Raw genomic sequence first — 27,559 nt, 5'->3', positions numbered from 1 at the left:
ATTTAAAAGTTATCGTTAAAATATTCTTAATTATAACTAAAATTATTATTAATTATATAAGTTTTTAAAATAAATATATAATATTTAAAATTAAAATTTATTACAATATAATATTTTTAATTATAACCAAAATTATTATCAATTATATAACATTTCAAATTAAAAAAGATAAAAGTTAGAATTCGTTCTAAATTAACTTCACAGCATAACTACCCTTTTATAATTATATTATAATTTTTTTATATAGTAAAACAAACAAAACTCAAAACTAAATTAGTTACTACTCTTTTTTTTCTGAAGAGAGAAAAAGAGAGAGTAATTGATTTGATTTATTTCTCCACCAAGTTTGTCCTATCTTGCTGTAAGCTTCTAGTGAGCGAACAGATACTCATTCCAACAGATTTTCCGAAGCTGTTCTCATCAGGATCTGACTCATCCTTTCACACTCTCAGCTCCGCCCTCACACTCGGTACGTCTTGCTCTCACTTCTCAGTGATTCCGTTTTTTAGTTTAATTTCTTTTTCTTTTTTACTTTTTTGATTGGTCGATTATTTATTTTATTTGCGAATCAGCTAATTGAGAATGCAGGCGTCAACACATTTAGTCAAAGGGAATTTAGGCTTAGAGATTCCAAAACGGGGAGTTTTACCTCGCTTTAGTGAAGTTTGGCAACGGAGTTTAACATTGAATCGCAATCTTTGCATCCGGAGTGGTTCCACTAGCAGCGGTTTAAGCTCAGGTGACGTTTCAATGGGAGCTGGACTTGTACGTGCTACAAATGGTATCAAAACTGCCGTTCGCGCTTCGGTCAAATCTCGATCGATCAAAGCTCAAGCGTCTGGTCTCTCTCTGTCTCTCTCTCTTTCTTGTTTTTTTTTTCCTTTTACTTTTTAAAGCTGTGTTCTAGCTTATTCTTTTTATTAATTTAATGTTAGATTTTAATGTGAGAAAATTTTGCACAGTGAACGAATTGGATGTTGGTGAGGTGGGATTTTGTTTGGCTAAATGTAGCTCTTGTTAATTATCTGCATTTTTTAACAAAATAAATCATATGTTTCGTATAGGAAAACTTTGGAGGCACTGGATTGATGTGTCAATTATGCACACGATGCACGGAAACAATAAATATAAGGAAACAAAACGGTTCCTATCATGAATTTGAATGAATATCAAAATCAATATATTACAAATTATTAACCTATTTAAATTTATAATTTAAATAAGAGCATGTCATGGAAAACTTAAATATGAACACAATACGGAAATATGAATTGTTGGGCCTACATGAATTGTGGGGAGCATCATGTTAAGAAATGAATAAATTAGTTTCTGTTTTGTTGTTAGTTTTGCTGCTTGCTTATTTGCTTCTTGGATAATCAATGGAAGTAAAAGCAAAAAGTAAGTAGTAAAATCTTTTGTTTGATTAAAACTGAATATGACACATTCGAGGGAATGCAAGAAAATTTATGTATTTTGGTGTTTAAAACATTACAATTTTAACTTTAATTATTTAGGAATGTTACTTGATTTTGTATCCAAATTCCAAATACCTTATTTACTTTTTGTTTCTAGAAGCAAATAGAAGGTTTAAGAACAATAATCAATGGAGCTTTTTTTCTTTTCTTTTCTAAGCCATAGAGCAAATGTGTAAACATTTGTTTCATGAGGTTGCTAGTGGACTTTATCTCTTCTATAGCAGCATGATAATGGTGAATGGGATAATTGTTTTTTTTATGGGTTAAACTTACTTTATTCTTGCAGATATTATTAGCTAATTCTCTTTGTGACTGTTTAATTTGAACATCACATTTTTTGGCTAAAATATATTAACTTGCTATGTTGTATTTGTAATGATGGATGTATACTTGTCAGATGCCTCCTAGTATATGTGACACTAATGTGTAGTGGGTTAGTTTGTTGGAAGCATGCATTCTTCCTATTCAAATGTATTTTCCTGTGCATGGATCATTTGCTAAGCATCTCGGTTTTGTCAAAATAAATTAGTCCTTCTAACCTGCTTTTCTATAACCTTACAAATGACATTTGAAATCATACTGCAGGTGGAGACATTGAGGATTTGACACCTATCAACCCTCAGGAGAAATCTTCTGGGACAGTTCTGCCATTTGTTGGTGTTGCTTGTTTGGGAGCTATATTATTTGGTTACCATCTAGGGTAAATATCCCCGTTCAACTCAGAAGGAATATGCTCTTGTTCCCTGGTTCTAAACTTGTCATTTTAGTGGTATTAGCATCTCAATGATTTATTTGGGAAATTTGTGCTTTAGAAACACACAAGTATTCTCCATCAATAACCAAGCATCAGAAGGTTCTCTATGGTTCATTTATGTGGAGTCCCAAAAATATTTACCTGCAACAAGCGATGATGATGAATATTTCAGTAGTTTAGAAATGTTCAATATTGAATAAGATTACCCCATTGATTATGCTACAGAAAATAAATTTCTTGCTGAAATTTATGAAAAGAATTTCTGATCAATATCTTGGCAGTTGCCTTGCTACAATTTCTGCCACATGGCTGATTTGATCGTTGCTATAGCTTGGCTTTTGATAATTCTACATGCATCTAATGCTGCCCCCTCCCTTCTATTTCTTATTTCTTCAGGGTGGTAAATGGTGCTCTTGAGTATCTAGCTAAGGATCTGGGGATTGCTGAAAACACTGTCTTGCAAGGCACGTATTGTGATCTTTTAATTACTATGAGAATTTGAATCTCAACTTGCATCGTCGTTATTGTTTTTTTCTCTGTGTGTGTGTTGACATATGTATTATGACTTGATAAATACATTTTTATTGCTTGTAGATTATTTAGTGATATTTAAGTGGAACTGACAGCATTCAACTGCTCCTTGTCATTCATCTCTTGTTGCGTGCTTTATTTATATATATAAAAAAGAGTTTGCTTCATTTTTAATCATTCAAACAATGTCAGATGTTGTTGGATTCTTGTATTTCCTTTTAGTCAATTTGGTTATTGTGATTATACACCCAAATTTGTTATGCTTTAAGTTGTCCAACTTTTCAAAGAACTTAAACTTCTTATTTTTATATGATGGTAATTTGAGTAGGGTGGGTTGTCAGCACACTCCTTGCTGGTGCTACTGTTGGTTCATTTACTGGGGGAGCACTGGCAGACAAATTTGGCAGGACAAGGACTTTTCAATTAGATGCTATTCCACTTATCATTGGAGCATTTCTTACGTTTGTATCATTTCCTAAACTATTAGCTTCTCAACTGTCGGAAGTTTGTTGAAAACTCATGCATTAAAATGCCTTAGTTATTTTTAGTGCTACAGCCCAGAGTGTTCAGACTATGATAATTGGCCGCTTACTGGCTGGTATTGGTATTGGCGTATCATCTGCTATAGTTCCTCTTTACATATCTGAGGTAAAATTTTCACAACTATTATTTTCTTTGGTTGTCTGGTTTTTGGAAATATCTGTTGATATTCTTTCTATTGGTCAGATCTCACCAACTGAAATTCGGGGTGCACTTGGATCTATAAATCAACTTTTTATATGTATTGGGATTCTTGCAGCATTGGTGGCTGGATTACCTTTAGCAGGAAACCCACAATGGTATGCTATCTTAGCACTCTTATACTTGTGTCACATGAATTGACCCTCAAAGTGGTTTCTTCATCTGGCACTTCATCTTCTTCAGTAATCAAGGCAATAGCTTGCTTCCTTTCTTTCAAGTGTCTATATTGAGGATCCACCATTTGTTCGTACTGAATTTGCTACCTTGAATTGTGTTTAAACCATTTTTCTGGAAACTACCAATCATGCATTCAATCATTCATCTAAAGAGTTTGACCCTCTTAACTTTTGGCAAGTATTTTAGGTAGGTGTTTCTGAAATTTGAGCTTTAATTGGTGTAAAAATGATGCTTAGAATTCTTTCTATTTGTGGTAGCTGTAACTGAATATATTTCCCCTTACTGGCATTGAAGTCCTTTCTTCCTCTTATTGGTACCTGTTCAAGATTTATTTTCTCATTTCTTCTATATTTTAATTTCATTTTCCCCTTGTTCATTTTACTAGCAAAAGGTTGAGGAACAGACCTTAGGATATGGGTGAAAAGAATATAACATCTTTCTTTTTGGAATTGTATCCCGTAAATGTTTTCTAGACAGACACAGGTGCAATATAATTGATGTAGTCAATCCCATGCACCATGGTGTGGGATTAGGCTTTTTTTGTTGTCCGTTATTTGTTCATACCATGTTCATTGTACTGTTGGACATGTGCACCTAAGCATGTCTCAATCATAGGTTTTTCTATTCCCCCCCCCTGCTAAAAGAGCTTGGTGCAAATCCTCCCCAAAAATTGTACAAAATTATAAAAAAAGGGAATAACCGAATAAAAGAAAAAGTTCCATGTGACTGGTTATAGAATATATATGTGTTTTGGTATGCTTCTTATCAATCTTTATTTTTGGATTTTTGTGGTGTTGGTGAGATTGAGTGAATAGGTCAAGAAAATGCCTTGATCACTATACATAATATAATGTGGTGCATGATGCACCAAAATGTAGTTAAGGATAAGGCTTATTTTTCAAGTAAATTATTTATTTCTGTCTTATTTATACATTTTTCGATTTAGGTGGAGGACAATTTTTGGCATTGCTGCTGTCCCTTCTATTCTATTGGCACTAGGAATGGCTTTTTCCCCAGAAAGTCCACGGTGGCTGTATCAGGTTTCTGAATGGACTACTCAATCTCTCTATTCTGCATTTCTGTTCATATTTCATAGATATGTATTATATACATAATATTGATTATTTATTGATTTAACATGCAAATTTTGCAGAAAGGGAAAATTCTGGAGGCTGAAAAAGCTGTAAGAACATTATATGGAAAGGAAAGAGTTGCTGAGGTTATGCATGAGTTAAGAAATGCAGGGCAGGGGTCTATAGAGCAAGAAGCAGGCTGGTTTGATCTATTTAGCAGTCGTTACTGGAAAGGTATACCTGAAATTTGGAATCCCATAGATAAAAATTCTATTGTTAGAAATGCTACGGGACAATATTAAGAAAAAGCAGCAGTTATATGAAAGATTCGTTATAATGTATAATATAGCCTATGATTTTTCTCTCAGAGCTACACCTTCAAGTCTCTAATGCTTTTTAATGTATCATAATAATGCCCTTCCTTGACTTTTTATCACACTGCAGTTGTGAGTGTTGGAGCTGCGCTTTTCTTATTCCAACAATTAGCTGGGATAAATGCAGTGGTATACTACTCTACAGCTGTGTTTCGTAGTGCTGGAATTGCATCTGATGTTGCAGCAAGTGCTCTTGTTGGGGCATCGAATGTCTTCGGTTAGTGTTTAATTATTTTTCCTAAAATATAAATTCCTGGGAGAAAAAAAAATCACATAGGATCCTTGACATCCCTGGCTTCTGATATGCTTTGCAGGCTCCGCTATTGCATCCACTCTGATGGACAGACAAGGAAGAAAAAGTCTTCTGATGACGAGCTTTGCTGGAATGGTAGGTTTATTAAGTTGTAGGCTTGTAGCAGTTCTTTTACCAAATCAGCGAGTGTGGTATTCTACCAAAACCACCAACATTTGCATTTTGGGCCTTCAGACACATAATAAATAAAACAAACATCTCTCATTTATCCTCGCTATATAACATTTCTTTGTTCCTTTTTTGTCTATGTAATGATCAATTTTATTAAATTGAAACTGATGTTTCCTTGATGCCAAGAGTTCATTTGAAGTTTTAGGTTAGAAATGGCAAATTGCACAACATTTAAAAGTTGGTAAACTTTCTTGCATGCAAAACACTAGCTAGGTAGTAGGTATGGGCTGGAAACTCTAGGATAATCATTTGTCTAGAAGATGTTTCTAGGTATATTGAACTACTTTTTCTTTTTTTCAACTTACTTGCGTTGAAATATTGAGTTGTTGAAATCCCTTGTTCATATTCCTCTGTCTCTATGGTTTCAAAACCATAGCTCACTCAGCTTATAAAATCATATTTATTTATGGTTTTCAATATTGCTTGTTATGCCTTATTGGAGAATATGTCTCTTGAATTTGCTTGGAAGTAGTGCATTTAAGCATCTTAAGATAGTTCACTGGTGGTTTCAGCAAATTATAAAGCAATGAGCATTTGCTTGCCTGTAAAATGACTCCCTTGGTCAGCATTCATTTTGCATCTGGAGCTGATATTTTTCTTTGATTTCATGGATGCTTGAATGGATTGTACTTTTCACACAAAAAAAGCCATGCTTTGGATGAACGGTGATTTTTGATGAGCAAAAAAGCCATAATAGCATTTTGTTTGGTTTTCCTATGGTTTACTTCCACCCTGAAAACTTTGTTAGACTTGCTTACTTGCTTCTTCAATCACCTTATGTTGTCCTTTCTTGTTATTTATTACACCATGATACAATAACCAATTTACTTATCCGGTTCTCTTTAAATTAATTAACTTTTATTTTTTACTGCTCTTACTTTTCTGTCTTCTTTTGGCTTGTGAAGGCTGCTTCAATGTTACTACTCTCTTTGTCGTTTACTTGGAAGGTCCTGGCTCCCTATTCTGGCACACTAGCCGTTGTTGGAACCGTTCTGTGAGTTGATGTTTTTTATAAAATTAATGAAGCCTATCAAAGTTTCTTCTTATTTGATGCCTGCAATTGTTTTCACCTCCTACTGACTAGTGAGATCTAAACCTGGCTTCGATTTCTTCTGCACAGCTATGTTTTATCCTTCTCGCTTGGTGCTGGTCCTGTGCCTCCTATTCTTCTGCCGGAGATATTTGCTTCCAGAATCAGAGCTAAAGCAGTGGCTTTATCGCTTGGCACACATTGGGTAAGTCAGTATCGAGAAGCTGCCCAAAGTTGTTGATATTTATTCCTAAAGCAAAATTGTCAATGTAGATACTTAGACAGGAGCAACGGTTTTTGTTCTTCCTTATCTGTGTTACCTAGACTCCTTATTTCCATACCCATAGTTGATACCTTCGACATGAGTACAGGGGTATCATTCTCCAAATACATGGAGAAACTTATAAAACTTAAAAACGCCTGAAACATACCTATATTCAACACCTCCAAACCGTGTAGCATGATCTGAATATTTGGTGTTTGTATCTTTGTCTTCTTCTACCAACTGGGGATTTATTGTTTCATCTCTGGCCTGTGTTCTTGTTCCAACAGATCTCCAACTTTGTCATTGGCCTGTATTTCTTGAGTTTTGTCAACAAGTTTGGGATCAGCTCGGTATATTTGGGATTCGCTGGAGTTTGTGCCCTTGCTGTCTTGTACATAGCTGGTAACGTTGTGGAAACGAAGGGGCGATCATTGGAAGAAATAGAGCTAGCTCTGAATCCGACGACTTGATTTGTACAATATCCAAAGGTGTGCAGTAATAATCTCTGAATCTGGTGAAATTCATGTCATGAGCATTCCATTATTTTTCATCTTTGGGTTAAGTCCAGACAGAAGCAACCAGTTTTAGTGAAGTGTACACGTTTGTTGCTTGAATTCTAGAATTGTAGTACTTTGTGCAGAAAATATTTTTGTTGTTGGAACTGTCCATTTATGGAATACTAGAAGTAGCGCAAGAAAATACCAGCTCTATAACATTTTGGTTATAGGATGCCAGATTAGATTACAAGTGATGATATCACCCTTAATAATAAGATTTTTTCGGAGATTAGATTACAATGTTGATAACAAAATCGAAACTATAACATCGGTTAAAAGTAACTTTCTAATCTGTGTATTATAGGATCTGGAGAACAAATGGATCTCTTTTTATTTGATGATGGATAACCAATTAAAACACTGCAAAAAGGTAACACTAACAGCATGGGTCACAATTAGGTAAAGAACAATTAAGAACGAGATTAAGCAGTTGGGTTAGCTAAAGATCTCCTAGCCAGTGCAGCTTGAAGGCTCCTGGACCACGGGTGTTTTTTGCTGCATGCACTGAGCTCCACAAGTCCTGAGCACAACCTTAAAATATCGTCAGCCAAAGTATGGTAATTCCAATGAAAATGGACTTTCTTTTCCTGGATCATCATGTTACATGTGGCATCCCCATTTTCTGCAGTTGTGAAGGTTCCTTTCCCATAATTCTAACAGCAATTTCCTGGTTTAAAACCGGCCGACGAATATGATATCATCAGTTTCAAGCTCTGAAAAAACAATTAATATCATCTCTGAGAAACAAATAGGCATCATAAACAAAAAGTAGGTGGGAGATAGGAATGCTACCTCTGCTTAACTCCCTTTAAGCTTCCATCCTCTTCTGCCATGGTTAATGCAAAATTGAGAGAACGTTTTGGCACAAAATGAATACAATATGGCGACAGGGGGTCACCGTGCCTCAGACCTCTTTCCGGTTTAATGAATTCTGTAGGTTCCTCATTGGCAAACACATGATGATAGACAGTTTGAACACACTTCAAAATGAGATCAATCCAATGATTACTGAAAGACATGGACTCAAAAATTGCCTCCAACAATTTCCAGCTGAGCCGGTCATATGAACTCAAAAATAATAATTTTACAAGTCAAAATTTGATAATTATATGTCGTGTTTTTCCAACGGTGTAATAAAATAAATATTTGACAGAATTAAAGTTTGAGTATCAGTTTGAAATAAAAAATAAAAACATCAATTTAGGAGAAAAATGTAAGTACAAAGATCAGTTTAATAATTAAGATTTTCTCTTGTCAAATCTATGTTCAACCGTCTTGGTGGGTAAGGGAGATAAGACATATCTGGTGGGAAGATAACAAATGCGCTGACCGTCTTGCTAACATGGCAAGTGAACAGGAGAGTTATGTCACCATCCCAACGGATCCACAGGAAGTAATTGTCCCACTGTTGAGTACTGATGCTAGAGGAGAAGCGACTCTTGGAATTTAAACTCCTGTTTTAGGAGGTTCTCATCTGTTGTACCAAAAAAATAAAAAAAATCAATGTTTAACTGTGGAATGACAGAAATTTAAACAAGCGGTCAATTTGCTAAATACGAAATTTACTATTTACTTAGTAGAATGACCAAAATACAATCAATCACCTACTATAAGGGCATCTATGGTAATTTCACCCGTTAGAGCGATAATACAGTTATCTCAAACGGAGCATTGCTTCCTTCCCACCATAAGACATTTTTTCGGCCGCTATTTGCGCCAACGAAGCATACAAAACCCATATTTTCAACAAAAAGGAAAAGGAAAAAAAGCATACAAAACCCATAATCAACTCCTTAAAACATTCAACAAAACTGAGGTCTGTATTAAAGAAAAACATTGCTTTCTTAATAAGTATACATTTTATATTGCAAGCATTAGTAGCTTTTTATAATATTTAGTATCGTAACTTATAGTTTAATTGAATCATCTTATATTACAAATGTTAATGTATTTTTTGGTAATGTTTTATAATTATTTCTCTCTTGAAATTTGTTTTAAATATAAAAAAAATAATAAATTTAAAATTTATATTATTATAAAAAATATCTCACAACATCAAATATTAATATTGAGTTATCAAAACATATTTATATAATGTTATTATATTTTAAAGTTTTTTATTTTTTATAAATATGGGTTGAATACAATGCAGTGTGTGTTCAAAAGATTATTAAACCTTTGATAATAAAGGCTCATATCCCTACGTATGCGGTGTTGATCTCAAAACCTCAAGAGTTAACAACAAATCTCTTAATCACTAATAATGCTTGATTCGTGCTGTAAGTTAAAAAAATTATTTATCATCACATTAATGAATTTAATTATAATTCAAATTAATATATTTTAAATTTTATTATATAATCTCGAATAGATATATTTTATTTTTTTCGAAAGTATTTTTTTTTTCACAACAATCATAAACAACTAATTCTTAAACAACACTTTTCAGTTACTCATCGTATATTTTATAATCATATGAAACTGAATTGATTTTAACACGATATAAAAGAAATTAAAATTTGAATAATCCAATCTAGACTGACCGGGCCATGAACATATTTTACAAGAAAAGTTAAGCATAATTATGAAAAATGCTTATAATTTTATTTTTATTTTTTTCGAAAGTAGTAACAAATTAATATATTTCTAATAAATGGGATTTTACACGAAAGTCAGCCTAAAAATAAAGGGGAAAACAGGTGAAATCCAAGATTTGCAGTTGTTATTGAACAATTTGGAACAAAAGAATTGTTCAGTTGTCAAAATCAAGGAGCCGCAGCAAGGGCTTCAAGGTGCCTGGTGAAAACTTTCTAGCAAATAAGAAGCATATTGAAGTTGTATTCCCATTGTAAATGCATTCCGATCCATTTTGAGTTCGATTCAGAAGCTCCTCGTTGATATCGGGAGCACCGAATTTCCTCGGATGAGGCCCTCCTCTCGACCAGTCAACCCACGTAACGCTCCGGTTCGAGGTTGATTCCACGTAAAACATGTTCACCAACGTAGGTATGTAATGCTCATCGCTGTAGCAAGGCGGGTGGCAGTACTCTCGGAAAATCGAATAATACTTCTGGTCGGAAACAACGTGCAAGGCCATCTCGCGATGCATTTCGAACCACTGAGACCCTTTCCGCCAATCGGTGAGATTAATTGCGGGTGACATTTGGGGATTGTATCGACCCCGACCGGGTTTCCGGTGATCATCGTACACGCTCAAGAAGCTTAGGTTTGAGGTGATGAGGTAGTCATAGGTTTTCTTGAAGTTGAAGAGGGGAATGCATGAGTCTGATAGGAGAATAAATCTTTGATTTGATACATCAAGAAGTGCATTTGCAAGTAGTCGTCTCTCTGCATCTATCATCGATGCAGTCCCCCAATGCACCGGCTGCCGCACCCACAAACAAAATTGCAAAAAACATCAACAACTGAAATTAAAAATAAAAGGTACAATATTAAAAAGAGAAAATAACTTCGGTGACAAAAAATGCCTTATAATATAAGATTTTAACAATCTTTTTTTGGATTTGCCAAAATGACCAACTAAATCGCAATGCGATCGATAATTCGCAACGCGATCTCCGGTATCGCAAATCATTTTCCAGATTCGCGATGCGGTAGTCGAAGTTCGCGTTGCGAATCTGGAAACTGATTTGCGATAGTCGAAGTTCGCGTTACGATTTATTACAAATTCGTTGCGATAGTCTAAGTTCGTTGCTATAGTCGAAGTTCGCGTTGTGATTTATTCTAAATTTGTTGCAATAGTCGAAGTTCGCGTTGCGATTTATTCCAAATTCGTTGCGATTTATTCCAAGTTCGTTGCGATAGTCGAAGTTCGCGTTACGATTTATTCCAAGTTCGTTGTGATAGTCCAAAAGCGCAACGACTGGTGGTATTGCATTTGTTTCTTAAGAATTTTCTCTAAAAAGATAGTATTCGCGCGGACATGTCGAAGACACGTATGACAACGACCACGACCACGACCCGACCCGAGACAGCGACGGCGGCGACGCGTGAGAGTCCCCCTTGTTCTCTATCACTCAACAAGGAAGTGGGAAAGTCAAGCCTTAAATACCATTCCCAATAGTGTTTCCAATACTATGTGGGATTGAGCATTACCAACACTTGTTTCCAATACTATGTGATTATTCAGGAAACAATTAACAATCATGCACCTTAAAACAACTGAATCAGCAACCAATTGCATTAGTATTATACGATTAAATATGTCATAATTAAAAGTCAATCTACAATCAATCGCGATTATTGTAATTTTAAGCAAAACATTCAAAAAAAAATTGCATCACTCGCGAGAATAAAAAAATTGTTATCGTGCAATTACAATCAATTGAAAATAAATTAGAATTGCATTAAAACTAAACGAATCACAAATACTTTTCATACAAATACTAAAGTCATTAACTATAATTCACAAATAATATCACTATTTAAGGCTCAATCCCACATAGTATTGGGAACAAGTGTTGGTAATGCTCAATCTCACATAGTATTGAAAACACTATTGGAAATGGTATTTAAGGCTTGACTTTCCCACTTCCTTGTTGAGTGATAGAGAACAATGGAGACTCTTGCGCGCCGCTGTCGCTGCCGTCCGTCTCATCTCGTCTCTGGTCGTGGTCGTGGTCGTGGTAATACGTGTCTTCGACACGTCCGCGCGAATACTATCTTTTTAGAGAAAATTCTTAGTTGCAATTTTGGACTATCACAACGAACTTTGAATAAATCGCAACGCGAACTTCGACTATCGCAACGAACTTGGAATAAATCGCAACGCGAACTTGGACTATCGCAACGAACTTGGACTATCGCAACGCGAATTTGGAATAAATCGCAACGCCTTCGACTATCGCAACGCCTTCGACTATCGCAACGAACTTGGACTATCGCAACGCGAATTTGGAATAAATCGCAACGCGAACTTAGACTATCGCAACGAATTTGGAAAATCGCATTGCGATAGTCGAAGTTTGCGTTGCGATAGTCGATGTTCGCGTTGCGAATCTGGAAACTGATTTGCGATACCGGAGATCGCGTTGCGAATTATCGATCGCATTACGATTTAGTTGGTCATTTTGGCAAATCCAAAAAAAGTTGGTTAAAATCGTATATTATAAGGCATTTTTGGTCACTGAGGTTATTTTCTCTATTAAAAAATACCTTTCGCGCTTGAATAGTCATTTTAATTTCATTCCATTTTAGAATATTCGGTCATCAACATTTCATTTTAGAATAAAAAGACTACTGACATTTGACTAAATAGTTGTTATTCTTTATTTCTTTCTATTGGAGCATTTTAGTTTTTTTTTTGAGCATTTTAATTATTAACTATTCATTTTAAGATAAAAAGACTTATGTTTAAGAGCATTTACCATATGTTGACTAACACTTTTCATCAACAAAATGATTTTTTACCTCGATATTTTTTTAGCATTTTAATTATTAACGATTCATTTTAAGACAAAAAGACTCATGTTTAAGAGCATTTACCATTTGTTGACTAACACTTTTCATCAACAAAATGATTTTTTACCTTGATATAAAACATTGATATCAAAATGCTAGAAAAAAAAATAACTACAATGACTATTTAATAAATGTTAGAGACATATGTATATAGAGAGTGGATGAGAGAGGGTCTTGCCCTTCCCAATTTCTTATCAATTTAAACTTAAACAAAATCAAACTTTTGTCCTTCTAATTTCTTAAATTAAATACCTAATAAATTCCTATTATTTTAAATTTAGATACTTTCTTCCTCCTAATATTTAATCATCCTAACTCTGTCTCACATTTTTTTTATCATTTTCAAAAGAAAAATAAATTAAATTCTGAAATATATATACCTGGCAGGGGATTCTTCGACCATAATAGACTGAAGTTTGAGGGATTGTTTCATTGTAATCAGGATGTGAATGAACGTAGATCGTGTACAAGCCTTCGTTTAACTGAAAAAACTTTTCCCACAACGGAGCCAAGGGAAGTGGACCAATAGTCAAGAACATGAAAGCTACCTTCGGACGATAATATTCTTCCATTCTCGAAACCCTAGATGCTCTCAACAACAACTCTTCGTCACTCATGTTGTGCATCAAAGACTTACGTTGTTCCAACGAAACCGTAACGCTAGAGCCGGAAAACGTGCTTCCATTCGTCAAAGACGCCGGCAACGGATCCGGCGGTGATAACAACGGCGACGGTGACGGGGGAACTGGTGGAGAAGAAGTACTATAGACCAAAGAGGAGGCTTGAGAAAGTAGAAGCGGAAAGCTTTTAAGCTGTAAAGCGATGAGAATACCGACTGATAAACCAGTGACGAAAGAGATGAGATGGAAGACGAGTTTGTCGGTCGTGAGTGGCTTGGAAAATGGTTGGATTATATGTTTGTCGACGCCCATGGTTGTGTGCGGAGGAATGGGGGAGCCAGAGGGTGTTTAAATAGTGATCGTAAACAAGCATTGTGCTTCAAAATTCATCGCCTACGATCTTGATATTAGGTTGAAATTGACTTGGAAAAAGCTAGCAGGGTTAGGGTGATTAAACCTTAAGAAAAGGCATTGCTGCATGTATTTCTCTTTTTTAAGATTCGACTGATCTTGATAATTAAAATTTGTGCACTGCTGAATACTTCTTTGAATAGCAAAGCTACTTGATTTCTAACGTTGATTGATTTTAGGTTGAGTGATGTTAATAATTATATTACGTGTCTAGAATATATTTCAAACTCAATTAACGTGGAATTTATTTTAATCTTTAACATGTCTTAAAAATAACAAAATTTTCATTTGCATAATAGTTAGATTCAATAATTCTAGTCCACTGTATCGAACGAAATTTAAAATCTAACTTTAAAAACTCTGGTGGGCGTTCAAAGCAAATCCCAAACGCGTCACTTCATAAGTGGTTTATTTTTTTAATTAATTATTGATATATGATCTATTGACCGATTAATTCAGATTGAATTTTAACACATCCAAATATGAAGAAAAAAATTCCTCCATTCTGACTCGACATGCATTTAGAAGGGTGCCAATTTTTAGATTAAAATTTACATCTGCGTCTGATTCAATCTATATGAAATTCATTTTTATTAGGTAAAATAATTATCTCATTGAAAAAATAATATATAAATAAGTATTATTATAATTATCGATGATTAATTATAATACTATATCAATTCGAATTAAGTTAAATATTTTTATCCCAAATCTAAATTCGATGAGACTATATCATTCAAAAAAGTTTGACCCTAACTCATCGAATCAGGATGAAATTCCCATCCCTAAATACAAGATCTAACTTATATAATATGTCCCTAATAATCTTGTCTTTGTCTAGAAATCAAACAAGATGGAAAAAAAAGCAATAGAATTGCCCGCACATTGGCGTAAAACCCTAAGGAAGGGAAAACCGAAATCAATGCTTAAAGATTCGAGGAAAAAGAAAGAGAAATAACCATGTCTGCACCCTTCCTTGCGTCTGGCTTAATTTAATTGAAAATTACTTCACATATTTAGTCAGAACCAACAAACTCTTTGACAAACGTTATTACCTTAAAAAAAGTTACTTTGATTTAGGGTTGTGCTTAGGGTAGCCTTTATTCCTTAATTACTTTGTATCTTTTTGCCTTCAGTTAGTGCTATATTTTCTTTTCAAACACATTACGTGTTGCCATTCTTTATCAACTTTAGCCAGATATCAATAAAAATAATAAAAAAATAATTTTAAAATTGTATTTAATAATTTTATTTTTATAACATTTTTATTGACTTTATGATCTAAATATATCATTTTTAAATTATTTTAAATATGTTAATTATATACATATATGCTATAACACCGTTGTCACCATGGAAGAGAGCTAACGTGGTGATGATTACTTGATTAGTTTGAAGTCCACTTAGACTTCAATATTATACACAGGTTCGATGTACATTAACGTGTTTTTTGTTATGAATTATGGCGTAAGAAAAATGAAAACTCAAGTTTCGTCTTCATTTTTATTTGAATTATCTACGTTGATGAGGTTTTAATCTAATGATGATAAAATATTTTTGTCAGTTCAAGAATTAAGCCTTATAATGTGCAGATTTTATATTTATAGTTGTTAATTATAAATCTACGATTAATCTTTTTATTAAAAAAGGAAAATCAAAAGTCAACCAAAGCAATAACTAAAAACCTAAGTAGGTGCATGAAAGATAGCCAACCTTTTCTAACGATATATATATATATATATATATATATATATATATATATATATATTTATTTATCGGGTTAACATCCACTAACATAATATAAAAAAATTATACAGATCTAAGACCATTAAATGAGTGAAGATAAATAGATATATATAACGTACAGAGAAACGCGACTAGAATTAAATATTGTGGGATAAAATCATTTTATATAAAAAAAAATAAGAATCTATTAAGAATTTAACCTAAAACGTTATTATAAAAAAATTGGGTAACCCCCAAGTAGTTCCGTACACATGGATATGTTAATATATTTTTTAATGTTTACATTTTAGTTTTATGTATTATTATAAATTTAACTTTATGTAATATGGATTATATAAAATTAAAATAATAAAACATAAGAATCCGACTCATATTTTAAAAAAATATATAATTCTTTTATAAAAACTCATTTTTTGGACTTAATATTTTTTATTGAAATTCTTTTAAATTTTGGACAGACTTTCAAACTTAAACGGGAACCACTATCGTTAAAACAAAGAAGCCGCCGGTTTTATTATAAATTTCAGGACTGATTTTTTAAAAGGATAAAAATGTTTAGAGTGTAAGGAAAAACAAATATTTCAAACCGCGTGCCCGAAAGTTTTCCAAATTGCTTCAAATAGAAAAAGGAAGAATTAATAATAGCTGATTATCATATTAATAGAATACTTAAAAGTGTGAATATCATTTCAATAAATTTTCTATAAGTTTAATCGTTAATTTAAATATTAAATGTAAGCTTGAACTTTATAATTTAAACATTAAATGTCAGTTTAGATTTTTTTTTTGTAAAGTATTTTAAAATACACAATATATATTATAAATATATGTATACTTATTATATAAATAATTTAAATTTAACATGTTAAAAAATAAAATTAAAATATTATACGAAGTCGGTTTTTTTCTTTTTCTAATACATCAAATTCAAATTATCCAATATCATAAATTTATTATGATCTATGTATTTTAATTATATTTCATTCAGATTAATTTGAACAAAGATTTAAAAGTCCAAGTTAAAGTCAGACTGATGAAATGAGCTAAATGATACGGTATATATTTTAGGAACTTAATTATAATTTTTTTAAAATTTAGAAATTTATTTAAAGTATAAATTTAAAAATGATGTAATTAACTACAAAAGTATATAAAAAATTAAATGATTGATAATTCTAGGGCAATTCTCTAAATCTTCATTCCAAACATTTCTCAAGTCCTTTCTCTTTTGTATTAGTTATAATTTTATATGAGCTTCAATTCTCTTATTCCCACTTCAATTTATTAAAAAAGTTTTAATTATTTTAAATCGATAAATATATAAACAATGAATATCAAATGTCTTATTATATATATATTTACTTAACTGTCACGGTTATTCAATAGTCAAAATAAAATCGATCTTATAATTTGCACACAAAAATAACGCTCGGTACAATTAAAAAAAAAAAAACTTTACTACATCCAGGGCTAAAAAAGATGAATACATTGATCATCATTTGTCATGTATTCACAAAAAAACTGTGTTCAACATACTACGAAAAGAAAGTAACCCAATATTCACCAAGTAAACGAGTTCATAATCATACACATATCTATCTCACAATTTATTTGACATACTAGACAAACCATATCCACTGTATTCCATTGGAATGTTGGATGGTCTGAAAAATGATGATGTGAAGGTGTCTTCAGGTGATTTCGGAGGAGAATAAAGGAATGGTGTCGGAGGAATCGTCAGAGATCCGATGCTTCCTTGCAACATCTCGAAGGCCTGAGTAATCGATGGTCGATCTGATGGATTACTTTGAATGCACCACAAACTCACTATGATCATCTTTCTGATTAGTTCTTCATTTTCGGCTGTCATTCCTTCAAGATTCAAGTCTGCTCCTCCTTTAAGACAATCGTAAATCCATATCGGAAAATTCTGATTACTGGTTTGACTATGGATATTTTCTTTTTCTCCGACCATTTCAAGGAGCATCATCCCGTAGCTATAAACATCGGATTTGTGCGAGATTCCTCCGAAGCTTCGGCATATCACCTCTGGAGCAATATATCCAATAGTTCCTCTAGCACTTATCGTGGAAATTATACTCTCCTTCCGCTCACATAGTTTAGCTAGCCCGAAATCTGAAATTTTGGGACAAAAATTGTCATCTAGAAGGATATTGTGAGGTTTTATGTCGAAGTGTAGGATCCTCGTGTTGCAGCCTTGATGCAAGTATTCCAATCCTCTGGCAATGCCGATTGCGATATCGTATAACGTTTTCACTTCGAGCTGATTAGGTCTATCCGGAGAATCTCGATGGCAGATGAACTTATCCAACGATCCATTGGGCATGAATTCATAGATTAGAGCTCGTATGTAGAGATCATAGCAGAAACCAACAAATGCCACTATATTAACATGAGAGGTTCGGCTAATGCTAGCCACCTCATTTATGAACTCGTCTCCACTCCCCTTGGCTTCATTTAGGACTTTTACGGCAACAAGTCGGCCATCGGGTAACGTACCTTTATATACAGTTCCAAATCCACCTTGACCTAGTTCGTCTTTGAATGACTTGGTTATTTTCTTGATGTTTGCATAAGAATATCGCTTCGGAGCAAGTTCAGAACCATACTGCAATATGTATGCCTCAATCCTTTCCCATTGCTTCCTTTTCCCTCGTTGTAACTTCAATAACACTCCTCTTGACAGTGATTCTTTTTTAATCTGGAAAGTTACCATCAAAGCCGCAACTACCAAAACAACTCCGGCCACTCCGAAGCCTATTTCAGAGAACAAGGAATCAAAGTTAGAGGAGTACTACCTAGCTGCTGTTCGTAGTTCCGACTGAAATATGAACCAATAGTACTTACCTATGGCTAACTTAAACTTTGAATTGAAACCATTTGATGACCCTGCAACCAGCGATGAATCAAGTTAGAATCTTAGCAAAAGAACAGATTATGGAGAAGAATGATTGTTGACTATGATACCTGAGATGGGATCGTTTTGATCCCATTGCACCCCAAAGCCATTAGCAAGGGTGACATTCAGATTAGCTGGACCCGGGTTGTGCTCTAAAACCTGTAGTATTGAAGCGAAAGCCGGGACAAGAACATTGGTACGACATGATCTCAAGGCATCCTTCGTTGCAACCGAGAGGTTAGAAAAGTACGATGTGACCACAAAATACCCTATGGTATCAGTTCCATTCATGCTGCAATTGAACTGATGATTAGAAAGCCCTTCATACCGATTCACATCGGTGGGGCAACCGTAATAAAGCGATATGTTCTGGGTATTCCAAGCAGCCTGGAAAGGGCTGAGATTCAACGAGGTGTTGACGAGGCGCCGGGGACAAAGCACGCTATCCGAGCTACTCATAGGAGCAAGTGTAAGAGATTTGAGGGTGGTATTGTATACCAGAACTTGGTAACTCCGTGAACTGATTATAATCATGGGACTACCACCCTCACAATACATCTCGAATCCCAGCTCCCCGCAATACGCCGGGCTACCCCTTTGCCGGAACGGATACCTCAGATCTCGGACGAGGCCGCAGTTGAAAGGTTTGTTACATTCCGGGGAATTCCTAGACTCAATACTGCCTATACACACCAGAACTTGGAAGGACATAAAGATTACAAGTAGTCCAACAATGGAGGAAGTTCCTGCCACATTGACACAATTCTTTTAAACCAAATTAACACCAAAGAGTCCTAAATAAAACTAGAAAGTAGATCAAGTAATTCTATAACGTATAAATACACACAAATGCAATTTAACAAAGAGAAAAATCAACACAAACAAGAAATTAAAGTCATCTCTTTCTCAAGAATCAAAATCCAAGGGAGTAAAACACTAAAAACCCATCAATACTCAACAAAGACAAAAACAGATACCCAAATAGTGAAGACTGAAGAAGCAAAGAAACTAATCTAAGAATCAACATACTTGACTTGTTCATAACGTGAAAGAAAATCCAGAGAAACAGAAGGAAAAACCCATACCAGTTATTTTCAGGAATTCTACCAACTTCAACCTATGCGACAATACACGAAAAAGGCCCACAAGGGCTGCCATTATTGCTAGTCTCGAAAGAAATTCAGCTTAGGTCTAGAACTGTGATGGGAATTAGGTGATAAGGACGGGAAACAGAGGAAATATCCCAGTTTCTTCTTGGGTGTAGGTGTAGAAGCACCAAATAGAATAAATAAGCAGGTAAAGAAATTGAGAAATTAAAATATCATAAAAGTCTACCATGATCTGACCCGTAAACAAGCAGCCAAGACTGGTTTCCATGGTGTAGGGCCGGCCAGTTTAAACCTTTAGGGACCGTGTTTCACAAGTCAATAAATATGATACTGATGGAAGTAGGCTGGAAAAGGAACAAAGGATGACGAGCCGAAGGGTTGAACGATTCAACTCGTGTGACGTGTTGGATATAAATAAAAGGAAAACCGCAACTACAAACTCCCAAAATGAAGGATCATAAAGGAAGATGAAAGAGGATTACTAAGAAACTAAGACGGACATAAATATGTCGAGCTATCAAGTAACCACGATAAAAGTGGACAGACAAGATAAAACTTCAATGTAATGAGTAAACTACACGTTTGGTAACTAAACTTTATTATCTCTCCTATTTCACTCACTATACTTTCAATTTTTTCAATTTACTAATTGAACTTTATAGATTACTTTTTTTGTTACTATGTCATTAAATAACTAAACAACATTATGAAATTACAACTTACATTAAAACGATGTCATTTTGAATTCTTGAAAAAAATAAATTTTAGACTAAAAAAATGTCGTTTTGATTAAAATACGATAATGTCATAATACCGTTAATTATTTAACAGCAGAACTACAAAAAAATTCAATATGTAAAGTTCAGTGAGTAAATTGAAAAAATAAATTGATAGTATGATAAATAAAATAAGAGAGAGAGTAAAGTTTAGTTACCAAACATGTAGTTTACCCTAACGTAATAAACCAACCTGCCCTTTACAATATTTATTCCATTATGATTTTATTACGATTAGTTTTCATTGTTTTTTTTAGTTTACTTGCGTTATGTGTGCATCCAAGTCAACAAAAAAATGTCATAGTTTTTCAATTATATATATATTTCAAAATATTCATTTTCATTATTTATTTGTTCATGAAAATGTATTATTCATTTGAGATAATTTTTAGCGGTTTTAATCTTGACATTTTATCTCTCGAATATTCAGAGTCTCCAGAGCATCACACCTAAAGAGAGCACGGGTCATATATCATATCTAGTTTATTGTGAGTTATATATCTAGTATGTTAAATCGACATGTGATTCATCCCGATTAATTTTGAGTGGAAAGTCATAATAACTAAATCAATAAAATTAGCGGATTGAAAGATTACATCGTCCAAATCAAATAGGTTGAACTACGTGACGGCTCGACATACGAGATAAGTCAAGATAAGTTAGACACAATATATGAACTGTACTCTTCTCAATCGAAGCACCCTCGATATCCTCTTAAAAGTCAAAAGATAAAATCTTGAGATTAAAACGACGTAAATATTTTTTTTAAAAAATAATATACTTTTAATTATTGAGAGTTTCAATCCAACAATGAAAAAAATATTTTAAAAAAAATTATATCTATAATCTATATGTATATCATGAACGGAAAGATACTATAAAATTCATCTCACTTTATTATACAAATATCGAAATATTGTTGAAATCAATATATATACCTATACCCTACATTAAAGTAATTCCTAACAGAATTTAAGATTGTTAAGTACTCTCCTCACCTACTCCACCAATTCATTGTATTTGTCCACAACTCATAAAAATATTTTAGTTTGAGATGAATAACTATGCATCTTATTACATCTATATATTATTATCTTTACCCTAAGTTAGGTAAAAAATCAATTTGGTCTATGAATTTGATTTTTTACCTATTTTTTTAATTCTTTTGATGACATGGCACTTCGAGAATATATCTTATAGTATGATTTTAAAGTGATACATCATCAAAATTACTAAAAGTATAAGAAGAAAATTACTAAATTCAAGGATTAATGTAAGCCAAAAAAGTTATGGGATTAAGTTGAGAAAAGTTGGTAAGTTTAAGGATTAAAAGTTTCTTTACCCGTATAATTTTTTAGTTAATTTCATTAAACATTTGTATTTAAAAATGTTAATATTTCATTTTTAAAAATAATAGTCTATTATGAATATTATATGAATAATTTAGTAAATATTGTTATTATCAAATGCATTTTTAGGATGATATTGACATGAGTGGGAATATTTTAAAACATCATAGAATTATTAGTAAATAATTTTTGTTCGTCGACCACTGTTGTAGTTTTCCCATGCTTACAGTATAAAGTGAAATAAAAAGAACACTGTAGAACGTGTTGGTAAACAGAAGAATCTTGTGGCTGCAATTGAATTCTTAGATCTAACGGTCAAATTAAAAGCATGCTCAAGGTTCGCATGCTAATAGTAGTTAAGACGCCGTTAACGTCGTCAACAGGGAACCTCTAGAACCACAGTCTAAAAGCAGACCCACAATCCAAAAATAATATTCCCTCTGGTCTTATTAAATCTGTTTTGTATTTTTTTTTTCAATTTTGTGTGTGTAAAATGTTCTTATTGAGATTCATTTATCAACCTTAAATGTGTAATTTGAATTCATTTGAATTAATTAAGATAAAATCTTAAAAACCGACAATATAATTTTAAAAAATATTTTTTATAGAAATTAATTATTTAAACTATTTAAAAAGTATTGTCAAATTTTAAAATATCAATTTTAAGAAAATCAATAAAAGAGACGTTTAATGGAATGATGGAAATATCTTTCTTTATTTCCTGGTTTTAATTCCCTAACTTTTTTAGTTATTCGTTCAAGCCTAAATGTCCTTTTCAATATAATATATAAATATATAAGAGAATTTCTTTTAAAAATATTATCACCAAAAAATTACATGAGCAAAAGGACGTTCGTTTAAATTAAAAATTACCCAATTTATTTGCCTATTTTGTAGTATAAAAATTAAATGTATGGGTGTAAAGGAACATAGTGTTTGACGAATTATTTGTGAACAGTTTCTGTAACGTTCGTTTATGTTTATTTATTAAGTTAAATAAATGATTGTGAATAAATATTTTATATTCATTTAATAAGCGAATAAATATGAATAAATGTGTGTTTTGTTCGTTTATATTTATGAACAAACTCGTTTATAAGCTCGTTTACTTTGTTATCATTTTCCTTTTATTTTTTTGTATTTTAAATATTGGTGAAGATATATACTAAATTGAATATAAGGTGAACTTTAGAGTTCAAGCTATGAAGTCTAAGGAGCTTAAGGGCTAGTAGCATAAATTCATCATTTTTTGGCTTGCAAATAAAAAGATAGTGTTGGTTGTCCAACATTAAATGAATAGTAAACTAACATGTTTGTTAGCGTTAAACGAATGTTAAATGAACTTGTTCGAGAATGTTAAACGAACATGTTTATGAACGTTAAACTAACAAACACAAACACTTTTAAAAATAAATAAATGAAGAGAATATTGATAATTTAAGAGAATATAAACCGAACAGGAACACATTAAAAAATAAACAAAAGAACAGGAACACATATTTGCTTGTTCAAGCCGATTCATCCCTAATTAAATGTACAATACTTTAATTCAAATATTAAAATTTATTTTATTTTATTTATATTTAAGTATTTGACAAAATTACCAAATATTAAATAAAATTAGCATACTTTTTAAGGAGTTGAAAACATAAATTTATTCTTCGGAGGGATCAAAGGCATGTGTTTGTTATTATAACATAATTTTTATTAATAATTTATTAGTTTTGAGTAAATAAAAATAATATATGTTTAAAGATTTTCAATTATTTTATATTGAACGTTCAAATACTTTTACAAATGTAACGTTTGAATCTAGGACTTCAAAGAATAACAATAATTTCTCAACCACCGAAGTCATTTGATTTGTACATATATCAATAATTTATAAATATAATTAGATTTGATCAGAAAAATAACATACATATTTTTAAATCATATCAAACTTTTTTTTTTGGGAATAGAAATCGTATCAAACATATATATTTATATATATATATATATATATATATATAACACATTTGTATCATGCAAAGTAATTGAGTTGATAATAAGCAAGAATGATAATGGGTTGAGGTTTTTCTTTATCATGATTTTACCAAATATAATTTTAATTTTAATTAATTTCGAATTTAAATATAATTTTATTCATTTCGAATTTGATTCTAAAATTCGAATTTTATTAAATAAAATTAACTCTATTAAAGGTCACTAGTTCCCAACCCGTCAACTAGAATTGTAGAAAGTATTTCATTAAATATAATATTATAGAAAAGAGGATACTGAGAAAATAAAAAAAAAATAGTGATGAAAAGTCAAAAGTGTGGAGTAAAGTAGGAGGATATAGTTGAAATGAAAATCCATTTTCTCTAAAAACATCCAATATTCACAGAAGACGACTTCTTCTTCCATTCCAACCAACCACAAAACACTAACAAAGTTGGCAAGCACGTGAATGAGAATGACTTGCCTTTCTCTTCCTCCCAATTTTGACTCTCCTTCATCGCTGTCATTTTACATTCTCGTTTTTCGCTAACTATTTTCTTTTTAAATAATAAGTATGTAAATAGTAATATAATTTTAATTTTATTGATATTATTATTATATTATAAAGTTATGTGTTCAAATATGTTCAAAACGTATTATAATCTGTAATTTAAGAGTTTATAGATAATAATTTACTGAAGGGAATAGATTAGCCGATAGTTTTTGCCACTTCAACGTTGGATTTCCCGGTTCTCTGGTATGCAGTTGATCAGAATGACCATTTATACCTGATTGAACCGATTCAACAATCCAGCCGCCAAAATAAAGAACCATTTGATTTGCCATCTATGAAGCAAGCCTAACCTTAATCATCAATGTGACTTACTGCAAATTAACTTTACGGCTGGTAAGGCTTGAGACACGAATCACTTGAAATAAAATATCAAAATGATGACAAATTACATCAAACATTAAACTATCAACGGCTCAAAGTTCCATGGCAGCTAAACACGCACTAGTCTTTTTCCGATTCCATTTTATACCCCTCGAAAATACCACGAAACGCAATCGTTTCTATTCTGTTGGTCCCCTGTGGGCATCACTTTTGCCATTCACCGGAGTTAGTGTGGCCAGAATCACAAAACCACCCAGAACAACAATCAGTATCCCCAAAGAGTTTACCAGCAAAGCCTCGGTGGAGTAGCGAGATATTACCCGGTTAGTTTGAAGAAAAGTAAGCTTTTCCAAGATGCCCGTAGTAGCAGTAGCAACAGCGAGTGCATATGTATACATCCCTAAGAACACGTGCCATGGCAACAATGTGGCTCTGCTGTTTCTTGAGCCACCTGGGTACCAAAACGTTGAGAATCCGGCAGCCCACTGGTGCAGAAGAAAATAAAAGCGAAACACAAGACATGATTAAGATCCATAACTTCACAGACTGGAGCCAAAACGCACTGGAAAGGAACAGAACAGAACAGAACAGAACAGAACCTGGATGCCGAATAAGAAAAGGCAAGCTAGGCCCAACCATGAGTGTAGACTGTAAAAGTTTTCAATGCCCCTATCGTTGTGGAACTTCAGAGCAGCCCATACACCGATAGTACTCAAAATAAAAGCAAGGCACTGAATTGTAAGATGAACCAACTTTTTGAAGCTTTTCGTCCCGGGAACAGTCTTGTATGCGAGCATTGCTGAATCAATCAAATACCAAACAAGAGTTAAACAAAGCAGGATGGTAAAGATAGTGACCTTTTTCAGGATTCCATAAAAAAGTTCACATTATTCGAGTCCCTTGTGTTCTCCCACCAAAAAAAAATCGATGCAACTGCTTGATTATAGGTGACCATGTCACAATGTGTTATAAAAACAATCCTTCTAAAGATCGCTAAAGGATGGTTTCCTTCAAGAAATGGAATTTTGAAAAATGATGAAAATTTAATGAAAAGAAAAGGGTAGGGAAGACAAAACCCTGCAAACCCAAGGGAGAAAACTGAATGGAACTTAATTTACTTTCTTCCCTGCACGGAACAAGAAGTAAATCTATACTTTTCTGAAATCAGAGAATAGACAAGCATAGTATCCGAAAATATCTATCTAATATGAACAACAGCTTCTGGTAAGGTAAAGAGAAACACAGGGGGGAAGACAAACTTGTACTTATCATATACATACTATCATATAAATATCCTTCTAGGAAATTGTGGCAATTTCCGTAATTCTCTCAAGCAAAATCCTGTTATTAAAAATTAAAGGAACCGCAGAAGATCTCAGAGATGAAATATTAGAGTAGCTCTACTAATAATTTAAAGGCAATTCACTTCTCATGTCCTAAGAAAACCTCAATAAGCCTATCAGAGACAAAAAAAGGATAAGTTCTCAGAAACTGCCGATTTCTAGACATGAATCGGCATTTTACATAACAACAAGTATTCTTTCATATTATCAAATTGATAATAATTTTATCTGAATAAATTAATTATCTCACAAGGACAAATATAGAACTTTAAAGGAGATGGTTGGATACATATAACTAAAACTTGAAGCAACGATTATCGAATAAAAAATTGGCATTCACCTTCGCCATTTAAGAGCAGTAGTCCAATGACCATCAAAACAGGATGGACCTGAAATAAGCACACAACAAAGCTGACTATTCTGAAATGATAAAGAAAATACTCTTCATAGGTTGAAACAGAGAAAGATGCCGTTTAAGGGTCTGTTATGGTATTGTTGTATTACTTAGTAATACCTTTTAGTTTATTGTAAGCCAAGCATAGTTTTAATTGATTAAAAAGGAATCAATGCTAAGATATAATATAAACTCCAACATAACTGTTCAGTGTAGATGTGATTCTCTATAGAAATCACATATTTGACATTTAATTGCTAAAACACATGCCCGTTTATCAGAAAATATGTTTTTTTGCTTTCTATTTTCTTCCAAATGGGGGAAAATGTACCAAAAGCAATAACAAAACTTTACCTAAAAACTAATGTTGATCATCATATTTTGTTACTATCTAGTGAACTGCATTATACAATTAAACACTGAGAAGAATGACAACATGTCTTGAAGTTAAACAATGAAACATTAATTTCCAGATTATGAATATTATCACAAATTATAAAGCAAAATGGCAAGAAGATCAATTAATCACCAGATGTAACAAGGGGGGAGGGGAGCATAAATGGAGACAACCCAGTAGCTGTGAAACCAATTAAAATGAAATACGTTGCTTCTCTACTATATGTATAATAGGCTAAAGAGGGAAGAGATTACATTAAAGATGAGATCTTTGTTATCAGAGATGAGAGCCAATCCTCCCCTGTAATGGAGAGTCCATGCGAAAAGAATAGCTGTTACTACGATTCCCAGTACTCTAATTACCAAAAAGATAGGAAATTTGATCACTGGAACCCCCATTTCTGTAACAGAAGAAAGGCAGGCATACAACAACAAAAAGGAAAGAAAGTATAAGTTGTTTTGAAGGTTTAGAGGGATGGGTTTTCTCAGAAGAAAACGAAAAATTGGTGCCCTCTGATTCCAATTGAATGAAGAAGGGTTCTATATTTGATTAATCTGAAGAGAGCAGATCAGATAAGAAGGCGTCAGGGTTTTCAAACTTTCACAGTAGACCAGGTTTTAAGCCAATACACAGACATACGTATCCACGTTCGCTCAACTTTTACTAAATTTTTA

At 32.9% G+C, this 27,559-nt stretch overlaps 4 protein-coding genes across 4 annotated transcripts; 1 reads left to right on the top strand and 3 right to left on the bottom strand.

Annotated features, from left to right (window-relative positions):
* Positions 1-572: 572 nt before the first annotated feature.
* Positions 573-7,610, top strand: LOC120161318 (plastidic glucose transporter 4-like). Its single transcript, XM_039171595.1, has 13 exons — positions 573-841; positions 2,061-2,175; positions 2,626-2,693; positions 3,089-3,221; positions 3,309-3,408; positions 3,487-3,599; positions 4,625-4,718; positions 4,832-4,985; positions 5,196-5,342; positions 5,440-5,513; positions 6,515-6,603; positions 6,730-6,844; positions 7,192-7,610. Exons 1-13 carry the CDS (start codon positions 583-585, stop codon positions 7,372-7,374), a joined length of 1,644 nt encoding a protein of 547 aa, XP_039027526.1. The 5' UTR covers positions 573-582; the 3' UTR covers positions 7,375-7,610.
* A 2,529-nt stretch (positions 7,611-10,139) lies between these two features.
* Positions 10,140-13,874, bottom strand: LOC120161135 (glycosyltransferase BC10-like). The gene is made up of 2 exons (XM_039171399.1): positions 13,323-13,874; positions 10,140-10,846 (listed from the first exon to the last, which is right to left on the bottom strand). Exons 1-2 carry the CDS (start codon positions 13,872-13,874, stop codon positions 10,214-10,216), a joined length of 1,185 nt encoding a protein of 394 aa, XP_039027330.1. The 3' UTR covers positions 10,140-10,213.
* A 3,286-nt stretch (positions 13,875-17,160) lies between these two features.
* LOC120161257 (LEAF RUST 10 DISEASE-RESISTANCE LOCUS RECEPTOR-LIKE PROTEIN KINASE-like 2.5) lies at positions 17,161-19,840 on the bottom strand. Its single transcript, XM_039171522.1, has 4 exons — positions 19,725-19,840; positions 18,708-19,385; positions 18,588-18,629; positions 17,161-18,497 (listed from the first exon to the last, which is right to left on the bottom strand). The coding sequence occupies exons 1-4, from the start codon at positions 19,795-19,797 to the stop codon at positions 17,320-17,322; spliced, it is 1,971 nt and encodes a 656-aa protein (XP_039027453.1). The 5' UTR covers positions 19,798-19,840; the 3' UTR covers positions 17,161-17,319.
* A 5,003-nt stretch (positions 19,841-24,843) lies between these two features.
* Positions 24,844-27,469, bottom strand: LOC120161200 (probable transmembrane ascorbate ferrireductase 2). The gene is made up of 4 exons (XM_039171461.1): positions 27,140-27,469; positions 26,435-26,483; positions 25,351-25,550; positions 24,844-25,236 (listed from the first exon to the last, which is right to left on the bottom strand). The coding sequence occupies exons 1-4, from the start codon at positions 27,281-27,283 to the stop codon at positions 24,931-24,933; spliced, it is 699 nt and encodes a 232-aa protein (XP_039027392.1). The 5' UTR covers positions 27,284-27,469; the 3' UTR covers positions 24,844-24,930.
* Positions 27,470-27,559: the final 90 nt, after the last annotated feature.

Source organism: Hibiscus syriacus, unplaced genomic scaffold (genome assembly GCF_006381635.1).
Source record: "Hibiscus syriacus cultivar Baekdansim isolate YM2019G1 unplaced genomic scaffold, ASM638163v2 tig00111398_pilon, whole genome shotgun sequence".
NCBI classification, from domain to species: domain Eukaryota; kingdom Viridiplantae; phylum Streptophyta; class Magnoliopsida; order Malvales; family Malvaceae; genus Hibiscus; species Hibiscus syriacus.
This window is presented reverse-complemented; position numbering and strand designations above follow the sequence as displayed.

Excerpts from the sequence above, each read along its gene's own strand:
- LOC120161318 (XM_039171595.1), top strand. The coding sequence starts at position 583 with ATGCAGGCGTCAACACATTTAGTCAAAGGGAATTTAGGCTTAGAGATT. Across the intron at positions 4,986-5,195 it reads TAGCAGTCGTTACTGGAAAG|TTGTGAGTGTTGGAGCTGCG; the intron begins GTATACCTGAAA and ends ATCACACTGCAG. Across the intron at positions 5,343-5,439 it reads TGGGGCATCGAATGTCTTCG|GCTCCGCTATTGCATCCACT; the intron begins GTTAGTGTTTAA and ends TATGCTTTGCAG.
- LOC120161135 (XM_039171399.1), bottom strand. The coding sequence starts at position 13,874 with ATGGGCGTCGACAAACATATAATCCAACCATTTTCCAAGCCACTCACG. Across the intron at positions 10,847-13,322 it reads GTCGAAGAATCCCCTGCCAG|CCGGTGCATTGGGGGACTGC; the intron begins GTATATATATTT and ends TGGGTGCGGCAG.
- LOC120161257 (XM_039171522.1), bottom strand. The coding sequence starts at position 19,797 with ATGGCAGCCCTTGTGGGCCTTTTTCGTGTATTGTCGCATAGGTTGAAG. Across the intron at positions 18,630-18,707 it reads TCAAAACGATCCCATCTCAG|GGTCATCAAATGGTTTCAAT; the intron begins GTATCATAGTCA and ends CGCTGGTTGCAG. Across the intron at positions 18,498-18,587 it reads AAAGTTTAAGTTAGCCATAG|GCTTCGGAGTGGCCGGAGTT; the intron begins GTAAGTACTATT and ends TCTCTGAAATAG.
- LOC120161200 (XM_039171461.1), bottom strand. The coding sequence starts at position 27,283 with ATGGGGGTTCCAGTGATCAAATTTCCTATCTTTTTGGTAATTAGAGTA. Across the intron at positions 26,484-27,139 it reads ACAAAGATCTCATCTTTAAT|GTCCATCCTGTTTTGATGGT; the intron begins GTAATCTCTTCC and ends TGCTTATTTCAG. Across the intron at positions 25,237-25,350 it reads TTTTCTTATTCGGCATCCAG|TGGGCTGCCGGATTCTCAAC; the intron begins GTTCTGTTCTGT and ends CTTCTGCACCAG.